The sequence below is a fragment of the Corylus avellana genome, chromosome ca3, assembly GCF_901000735.1.
Source record: "Corylus avellana chromosome ca3, CavTom2PMs-1.0".
Classification (NCBI taxonomy): Eukaryota; Viridiplantae; Streptophyta; class Magnoliopsida; order Fagales; family Betulaceae; genus Corylus; species Corylus avellana.
The window spans coordinates 11778751-11789214 of NC_081543.1; the positions used below are offsets into that span (position 1 = coordinate 11778751).

Genomic DNA, 10464 nt, shown 5'->3' on the forward strand with positions numbered 1-10464 from the left:
CACTGTAGCTGGAACAATGCCGTTCCAGCTACAGTGCCGGGCCTGGCTCTTCCCAAACATAGCTGTTATTCCTAAGTAATTGTGTATTATCTTTATTATTGTCTTTATTAATAGTCGTTAAGGTGTTAGTGATAGGATAGTCATAGAATACATCTCTATTACTATTAGGTGTTTGTGATAGGATACATGTCAAGTAGTTTAGCATTATCATATTTGGTTGTAATTCTATACAAATCTATTAGATTATTTTCGGCCTAAAAATAACATTAATCGTCTTCACATCCAGTCCTATAAATGCAGCAAACCATCATCCACCGTCAATTACTATCATCATCATAGTCAATAATATTAGAGGCGGGGTCCACTTCCAGGGGCGAAATAGAGAAATGAAAAATCACACGGGACAGCGACACCGTACGGCCACCCACAGCGTCTGCGCCGTGAACCCTCAACGAAAAAATACACGCACCAAAACGCAAACCCGAACCCAAACACAAAAAAAAACCCTAATTTGTGATCTCTCCCCCAATTCCTCGTCCCAGCGAACAAATAAAAGAAATTTAAAAACAAAATTAATGGCTAATCATCTTCTTCCTCTCTTGTCCTAGCCTTTTCCTGGATTGACCTTCGTGTCCTCCTTCTTCATCTTCGGGTTTCTTTGCTATTTCTAGCCTCCAAGTCTCGCACTTCTCGCTGTGGATCAGATTCTGATTTCGTTTCCACTAGTCCGAGTTTTGAAGCGGTAATTGAACTTTTATGTTTTACTATGTGGTATATGTTGTTAAATTTGAGTTATACAGCAATCATTTGCGTGCAAAATTTGTTTTTTTAGGGTTTTGATTCTCTAACAAAGTGGACTTTATTGCATAAGTAGATAAACCCGTATTGTAATATCTGTTTGGTTGCCCGAGAAAAAAGATAGAATTCGTGTAAATTTGGGACCGAATTTTTTTTTTTGCCGTTCTGTTTTGATTTTCTATCGTCTTCAATGCGATAATGTGGCCTATTTCTCGAATAACTTTCTTGTTTCCCGGATAGTAATTCGATGTCGAAGCATAAGATTTGAATTATTTTATTTAGCGTGGTTTTGTTTGTTTCCTAGGAAAATTCTGGAGGAAGAAAGTGCCTAATGATGCAGCTGCTGCTTCTGCTGTAGGATGGTTTGAGGAATTTTTGGGAAGTGGTGATACTTAAACATGGGCAGCAGCGAGATGGATAAACAGGCAAAAGAGAAGGAGCCGAAGACGCCTCCTGCTACTACTACTACTACTACGCAGGTCTGCTTGAGTAGTTCCGAGCTTGTCATTGATGAGTTTGAGGGTAGTCTCACTCGCATGTGGATGATTGTTAATTTTTTATTCTTTTATTGTTCTTATGTTATTTTTTTCAGGAGCAGTCTTCGACTACTGTCCCTGGTGCAGTTAACCCTGACTGGTCGGGCTTTCAGGTTCTACAGTGAATTGCTGTTATTTGGATAACTATGTTTCATATCGTGTTTGGATTGTCATATGGGTTGGTTGTGTTTATTTTCTTAACAGGCATATTCTCCTATACCACCACCTGGGTTCTTGGCTTCTAGTCCCCAAGCTCCTCCGTATATGTGGGGGGTTCAGGTATTTTTGTTTCTCTATTGGTATAGAGTTTTTTCATTGATTATGATCATTAAAATTTTTGTGCATGTAATGTTGTAGAAATTACAAAATTTGGCTGGTAACATGATCTTTGAAACTGTTTGAAAGATTTCAAAAAATGGAAAGCAGTGACAGTACAGTAACAACCTAAATTAATTATATTTGTGTTAATCTTTTAAACTAGAGGTGCAAATGAGCTGAGTAGGCCATTTGAAGTTCTTGGCTTCTAGCTCTAGCCGAGGAAAACTAGTGTGTTCGTGTATGTGAGCTTGAGCATGTTTATTCGCCCTATTGAGTTTATGTCATTTAGTTCAATGTTCATTATGATGTTAGAACAAGTTAATGTTGCAAGTATAACTTGCTTCAAAAGTATACATTGTTCATTGTCCTTATTACTTTTAATGACTTGCATGTGTGTGCCTCTAACACTATCTTGGCAAGATTGCTGAAAGTTTCTTCAAGTTCACCTTCCAGTTGGAAACTAATGTGTAATATAATGTTTGATTGCAGCATATTATGCCTCCCTACGGTACCCCTCCTCATCCATATGTTGCAATGTATCCCCATGGTGGGATATATGCTCATCCATCCATGCCTCCGGTATTTTCTTGTACATCATCTTTTTTGTTTTGTTTTTGTTTTGTTTTAAATAAGTGATTGGCTCCAAGGGGACTGTGAATGAGAGATTCGAACTAGTGACATTCACTTCAGGAGGTGTGGTCCCCAACCGATTGAGCTACCCCTTGGGGTTTTGTATATCATCTTTAGTTGTAGTCTGAAATACTATATCCTTGTTTTCTGCATGTGAAATAACCTTATTTGCTATGAACTAATATCAAACAGGGATCTTATCCTTTTAGTCCTTTTGCTATCCCTTCTCCAAATGGCATGGCTGAGGCTTCTGTGAGTTTCCTATACCACGCTGTCTTATGTTTTAATACTGAAAAGACATGCCCTTGTCTGCCTGAGTACATGAAGAGTAACTTTCGAGTTTGTTCTTAGGGAAATACTCCTGGGAATGTGGAAGTAGATGGTAAACCATCCGAAGTGAAGGAAAAACTGCCCATCAAAAGATCAAAAGGAAGTTTGGGGAGTTTGAATATGATAACAGGGAAGAATAATGAGCATGGTAAAACATCAGGTGCATCTGCTAATGGAGTTTATTCTAAAAGGTATGGTGGCCATGTGTAGTGATTGGATGGTTGTAAGATATCTTTGGGTGATTGGTTTATGCCTGGCATTATTTACACGATTACGACTATTGACTGCTTTTAGGGTGCAAGCTTATCATTTACTGATTGCTTTATAGCAAGGAAGAGGAGGGGTAGGTGGTGAAGGGCACTCATTCTCTTCTTTAAATTCACCTCTTCATTGCTTCTTTTTATATTTTTTTCTAGTATGGTTCATGAAAATTCATGAATGTTGTCATAGAATTTATATGTAATTTACATATAGTATTCATGGTTTTGGGGTTTGTGAAACTTCTGTTGCTGTGGTTATTCGTGTTGTTTTAAATTATATTGCCCATATTGACCTGTCATTACTACCAATTTTTTCCTGGTTGATGGTGCATGTCGTTGTGATTAATATTTGCAACATTGATGTATCATTGCTACTATTCCATGTTGTTTCCAAGCACTTTAGCTGATGAGGAATAGTTTAAAACATGCAGTGCTGAGAGTGGAAGTGATGGTACGAGTGAAGGAAGTGATGAGAACTCTCAGAGTGTAAGTGCCACGTTACTCATTAATTTATTTTGCTTTGTTGCTACACTTTTTATGGCAAGTGGGTGGGCTAGGAACCAATGCTAATGACATCTTGCCCTATTGAGGTGGAAGTTGCTTGTCATAAATATGACTCTTTTCTTACTGCATTAGTTAAGTTTTGGTTTGCAACATCTGACCCAATGTGCATACTTTGCCATGGTCTTTGTTCCCTGTGTATTTGTGGTGTTGCATTTCTACCGCTAATACGTTGATGAACAGCTTTCTATATGAGAGATTGATAGGAGTTGGTATATTGTTGATTCTCTGGCATCATTGGTTTTGATTTTGATTTTTTTTTTTTTTTTATCATTTGAGTTTGGAGGTGTTGCTGATTCCTGATGATAATGCTTGAATTTGAGTCGTCTTGGTCCCATCTGCTATATACTGTTGGCCATGAGTGTGTGGCAGTCAATTCTTCTGCATTTTGAAACATGCAAGTACTCCTAGTATTAAAGCAACAAGGTGTGTCTTTGGTCTAATTATATGATTACTACTGGATTTTGACAAAGCATTTCTCTAAATGGTAGACATGGCTCTAGATGGGGCCAAATGGAGTAAAAGGATCCATGCAGCGAGTTGGAATTAGGATGTAGTTGAGTTGTCGTGAGATGACTATTTCTTTAAATGGTTGAACCAAGAAAAGATATATTGTAGACAACAACATTACAAGGTCCTAGTTGTTGGGTATTGTTTCTAATTTTATTTATTGAATTATTTTAGTTGATGCTTGCTTATTGCTGAGACATACACATGGGTTCAGACACCTATGTTATTGATGCCACCTTCACTCCGGGCTGCAAAGTAGGGCTGGCAAAATGGGTCGGCAGGTCGACCCGTTTATGACACGCCACCCTTTTAGGGTAAACCCAAACACGACCCGTTTAGTTAACGGGTCGACCCCACTAAACCCGGACACAACACGATTATTTCACGAGTTACCTGACACAACCCGTTTTAAAAAAAATTTCTTGAAACTCTTATGCTCTCTCTCTCGTCTCCGTCTCTGTCTGGTCCGTCTCTCTCGAAGGTATGGCAGAAACCCATTTTTGGGAGCAAGAAGAAGTATGCGTTCGTGTAGCTGTGTGGGTAATAGGTCAAGAGTGAGTAAGTCTGTGAGAGGGAGAAAGAGAGAAGGTGGGAGCAAGAAGAAGGATGCGTCCTCTTGACTGAGTAAGTTTGTGAGAGGGAGACAGAGAGAAGGTGGGACTTGGGAGCAAGAAGAAAAAGGAGAAAAAGAAAGGAAAAAGAAATGAAGGATATGGGGTGGGTGAAGTTGTCGATAGAGGAAGAAAAGAGAGTAGAAAAAAATAAGAAAAAGAAAGGAGAAAGTGGTGGGAAACAGTGAAATTGCGTGAATCACAGCCACTTACTTTCTAGGTGCAGTAATGGGAAATGAGATGAGGATGAGTGAATGAGTTAAAATCAAAATTCAAAAATTTTTAATTATTTTTTAAAAATTATAATTGTGTCTGGCGGGTCACCCGCGGGTGACCCGTGACCCGACCTGCCAGACACAAAATAACCCAAACCCGGTAATTTTGTGTCGGGTTGTGTCAAAATTGTCAGCCCTACTGCAAAGTCTTGATAGAATTGATGGCTTATTTTCTGAACTAGTAGTTGCAACACGTATTATTTGAGAACAGCTTGCTCTAGAACTTATTTTTGGTGAGTCCTTTGGATTACCTATATTCTACTTTTGTGTCTTATAACTTATCTCCGTAGTTTTAAGAGGGAAATGCATAAATTATGGTGGTACACCTTACTTTATGCAAGGATCGAAGTGTTAAGCCCTACTTGACTTGAGGTTAAGTATTAAAATGTGAGGTGTAGGCATTTTGAAATAATCTGTGAATAGTGAAAAAAAGTTGGAAAAAAAAAAGTGAGGTATAATTTTATTGAAGGTCTTTGTGGAGAGGTATAAATATGAATATTTCTGACACCATGTAGAAGCACCTCATGCCTACTATTATCATTCAATGAAACAATTTTTTTTTTGATAAGTAAAAAAAAATTGATTAATCTTTTTTTTTTGAAACAATTAAACACGAATTGATTAATCTTTTCACATCTGAAAGCATAAATGAGAACAATAATGACTAGAATCAAGTTTTATATCGATCTTGATCTTTTTGCTCCATTCATACATATATATGTGTGTATGTGTGTGTATAAATACTGGTTGTGTACTATGTTAGATAAAATATCATCCAAGTCTCCTTTGACTGCCTGGACTTGAGGTAAGCCTAGAGCGAGCTTCGACAAATGCATTCTATGAATGCTTAAGGTGGAGGTGATGCGCTACTTTATCCAGATTAACATTTATGTCTGCCATCACCACATGGGGAAAATCTCTTAAGCAGTGATTATTTGTGTTTCTGCTCCTCTCTTCAGTTCCAGACTAAAAAAGTGTCTTACATCTTAGTTTCTTTTGCTTTTTAGGACTCACAACTGAAGTCCGGCGGGCAGGATTCTTTTGAAGGTTCAATAATGATATATTTTTTTCCTGGTTATCAAAGAAAAAAACGGACGTGATAATGATCTTTTCTTCTGCTGTCCTACACCTGCAATGATTTGTATCAATGAAGAATCCCTGTCTTTTTACAGGCGAAGCATCACAGAATGGCAATTCTGTGCATGGTCCTCAGAATGGAGGACCAGCTATAGTGAATCAAGCAATGGCCATGGTGCCGATCTCAGGTGCTGGTGCTGCTCCCCTGGCTGTTGCTGGTCCTACGACAAATTTAAATATTGGAATGGATTATTGGGCTGCTCCTACTTCATCAGCTATCCCTGCAATGCGTGGGAAGGGACCTGCTCCTGTTGCTGGAGGATTTGCCAGTGGATCACGGGACAGTGTTCAGTCACAGCCTTGGCTACAGGTTAGGCTGAGTTCACGAATTATTGAATTTCAACTTCAGTTCAATTGCTCAAGTCCTTGTCATCTCCAATAAGACCTTATTAGTTTAGTTTCACAAGTCTTCTCTAGTTAAAATAACCATGAATCTTCTCTATGAATGAAGTTATAGCATTAAATGATTTTTCCAATTGTGAAGTTGTAATCACTGGCTGTGAAACTTGATGAAAACTGAATATATTTTCTTAACAGTCCATAAAGATTGTCACTTCCCTTGGGGCCAATTAGGGTCACTTGCACAGATCTTATATTATAAAGAGAAACAATGCAAAAATTTGACTTATCTGAAGAAGCAATTGCTAACTTTAGTCATCCATAGAATCCTTTTTTGTAAATTTTCTCATTGGGGGTAATATGTTCTATTAAATTACTGCTGGCATATTACTTTGCTTTATTGCCAATATTTTCTCGCAGAAGCAAATATTTATTGGGTATGAGTATTGATTTTCAATTTCTAATGGTGGCAAGTCTAAGACCATTTTTTAGATTTAAGAAATTATGTTGACTACTGAAATACGTAGATTTGGTTTCTCTCTCTCCCCCCCTCCCTCCCTTCCCAACTAAATTGAGGGTTTGGAATGTTGATGCCATAGCTGGATGATAAGCTTCCTTTCTATTGGATTTTAAAATATGGGTTAATTCAAAGATAAACTGCTTTCTGTTTTCTTTTATACTCACTTAACTGCTTCTTTGCTTCACTGTGCAAGGGGTTTTAGGGCTGTTGAACATGTATTCTTTAGCAAGAGGATTATTTTCTCAATTTTCAAGAGTGTGTTTGAGCTCCTGCTGTCTAAACTGCGGAACAATGTTGTTTTGCAATTGTTTGAAAAAATATTTATGTTGGATTTAATACAAAAATGAGCTAGAGAAAGTCGGAATAGAGAGGGATGAGAGGAAAAAAAGAAGGAATTAATAAATAATAGATCATTTCAACTAAGCTGCAAGTCGAGAGTAATAGTTTTATTCTGTCTGTTAATTTTGATTTGATGTTTTACTGATATTCATGAGGTTTGTGGATTTTTATTTTATTTTTTATTATGGATTAAAGCATGGAATTTTTTTCTTTTGATTGTGTTCAACTGAGATGTGTCATGAAGGGTTTTTTACCAAAGAGCTTCTTCCTTTTTGTTTTCATTGCCTCTTGGTATTAGTACACCTATTCCTCTAAGATTGTGCCCATCTCCAATTTTGGTTGCTCTTAAATCTTTTTCATTTTGAAATCAGGATATATTTTCTTGTACTTTCCTAAATTAAACCAACCATCAACAAGTTATCCTTCCCCCCTTTCATATTTTAGAGGTAACAAGGGGAGGAAAATTTTGATAGGGTTAAACAAGTGTTAAGACAACAATTACACACCATTTAAATGGTTGACTTTTAGAGAGGAGAATGTTAGTGTGGTGGAACGATTTTTTTATTTGTTACTAAATAGTTGTTATGAGTATTAGCATGTAATATATAAGTTATTTTTTTAATATTTTCACTATATTCCACCAAGTAGCTTGTTAATGTGTATCTAGTTCCTGTTTAATAATAATATTGCACTATTGCATGTTGAATATGTTATAGTTAAGTGAACATGGAAGCTCTTTGTTAAGTCACCATTTGTCCCAATAGTTTAAGCTGTTAGGAAATAGGGTATTTAATTATTTAATTAATACTTTAATATTTACCATTACATGTGGGTTCAAACTATCTCTCAACAAGTCAAGGGCCAACGTGTGGAATATATAATTGAAATGGGAGCATAAACTGACGAGGTAATATTTCAATTTATTCATCAGAAGAGGCGTATCTTTTGAAGCCAGAATTGTCAGAGTTCGAATTCAGAACCTCAAGACTCTGATGCCATGTTAAATCACCAATTGCCTCAAAAGTTTTAACTGATAGGAAATGATAAATTTAATCATTTAATTAATACTTTTAACTCTTTTGAGGTTTTAGCTTAGTGAAACTCTGTAACTGTTAGGATAGTGGTGACCAATTTTATTATGGTGACAGGCCATTATTTTTATCCCTTTTCTCCCCTTGTGGTACTTGTTCTTGTTTTCCATTTGGCTCTTTGCAAATTAAATTTGAATGAATTTATCCTGATCTTGTAACAAGTTGATAACTTCCTAAATGAAGTTCCAATATTGGGTTACTTGTTTGTTTAGGAAGTTTATTAGATGTAATGCAAAGTTGATATTTTAAGCGGTTGGTATTGCCTCGTGTAATACTTTTTCTTTTGATGACCAAAATAATGGTAAGTTGCTTGGGAATTCTGGTTTGACTGTTGTGATAATTTTCCTGATTTCTTCTTTATGCTAATAAAAGAAAGTGGGTTGGACATTTTGGCTTGAATGTCTCTTTATCTTGTGCTCAGTGGCCCCTCATCATTTCTTCCCATGTTATTGCTTAATCCTTGTTCTTGGTCACAAAATTGGACCTGAATGGAACGGCGAGTAATATTGGTTCAAACCTAGCATTTTCTTTTCTAGAGCCTTGCTGTTATATGTATATCATTTAGCATATTTACATATTGTTTTTGTGGATTCAGGATGAAAGAGAACTTAAGAGACAAAGAAGGAAGCAGTCGAATAGAGAATCCGCTCGTCGATCCAGGTTGCGTAAGCAGGTAAGAAAGTGTCCCCTATATTTTGTTAATCCTATCTGGCTGCCTTGCATCTCTTCCTTGCATATGAACTCATTGAGTATAAATTGCATCCTTTCGAGTCAGGCGGAATGCGATGAGCTGGCCCAACGTGCAGAAGCCTTGAAAGATGAAAATGCCAGTCTTAGATCAGAGGTGAGCCGGATCAGGAGTGAGTATGAGCAGCTTCTTGCGGAGAATGCCTCCCTCAAGGTGATGGTTGGATCTTGGTTTGATTTGATGGATGTCTTTGGTCTCTTTACCAACCTCCACGTAACCCCTGCCCATGCCACAAAGAAAGAATTGAGTCTTAGTATGGTTTGATGGGTGTTTTTGTTTGGTTTATAAGCATGAATATTATAGGGTTTTATAGCCACTAAGAAGGTGCAATTCCATATCTCACATAGACGACACACTACTTAGAACTGAATTGATGGATGTCTTTGGTCTCTTTACCAACCTCCACGTAACCCCTGCCCATGCCACAAAGAAAGAATTGAGTCTTAGTATGGTTTGAAGGGTGTTTTTGTTTGGTTTATAAGCATGAATATTATAGGGTTTTATAGCCACTAAGACGGTGCAATTCCATATCTCACATAGACGACACACTACTTAGAACTGAATTGACCAAAATGGATCAATATATCCACCTTAATGAACATTAGTAGCAAAATGAATGACTTAAACTAATCAAATTTTCGTCTCTTTGGACAGCTGCTTTTGATGATATTTCAATTACTTATAAAAAAACAAAAAATCAAATGCTTGTCTCCCTGCTTTTCTCTTATGAATTGTTCACTCATTTAGTTTTTAATTTTTAATTTTTATTTTTTTTGCAGGAGAGACTTGGGGATGAAGATGTAAGGTCTGGGAGGAATGACCAACAATTGAGTAGCGAAACTCAACAGACTAGGCAAACAGAGGTTGTGCAGGGTGGTCACTAGGATGTAGCTGCCTCTTATTATGATGCTTTTCAGGAGCATAACCTAACAAATTAGCAACAGGAAGTTCTTGTTTTGCATAGCGTGTAGTTTAAATTTGATCAAATCTGACCTTTTTAGTTTTAGGATCTCTGCTTATTTTCTGTCATCCCTCATCTCTCTAATTTGGGCTTATCTTTTCACATTTTTAAGACCCGGATGGTGTGTTAAGTGCAAACATGTTCTCTTGCCCTTGACTGTTTTGAAATGGGAGTATTCACACTTATATCTGTATTAGATTGGTCACTCAAAAGTGTAACTCGGATGCAATTGATTAACTCAACTCAAGTATGCTTTACTTGTTTTTTTTTTTTTTTTTTTTTGTTAAAAAAAATAATATATCAACTTATATTGTTTCTTTTTCCTTCTCTTTTCAACTCTTTTGCTTTTATAGGACAACAAATATGTAGGTTGAATGGATGTCTCTTAGAAATTAATATCAGTCACAGTTCAATTCCTATTCTTAATTAGATACTTTGATGCCTCCCATAGATCAATCCCCAGTGATTATCTTGTGTACGCATTTGGATACACATCGACA

At 36.8% G+C, this 10464-nt stretch overlaps 1 protein-coding gene across 2 annotated transcripts; it reads left to right on the top strand.

Annotated features, from left to right (window-relative positions):
• Positions 1-468: 468 nt before the first annotated feature.
• Positions 469-10235, top strand: LOC132173657 (bZIP transcription factor 16). 2 transcript variants are annotated; one of them, XM_059585216.1, is made up of 13 exons: positions 469-742; positions 1103-1277; positions 1391-1447; positions 1539-1613; positions 2142-2231; positions 2475-2534; positions 2634-2803; positions 3304-3358; positions 5837-5876; positions 6002-6276; positions 8851-8928; positions 9031-9156; positions 9783-10235. In XM_059585216.1, the coding sequence occupies exons 2-13, from the start codon at positions 1197-1199 to the stop codon at positions 9885-9887; spliced, it is 1212 nt and encodes a 403-aa protein (XP_059441199.1). In that variant the 5' UTR covers positions 469-742; positions 1103-1196; the 3' UTR covers positions 9888-10235. The 2 variants fall into 2 exon arrangements, with proteins under 2 accessions (XP_059441199.1, XP_059441200.1); XM_059585217.1 differs by having other exon boundaries at positions 1157-1277.
• Positions 10236-10464: the final 229 nt, after the last annotated feature.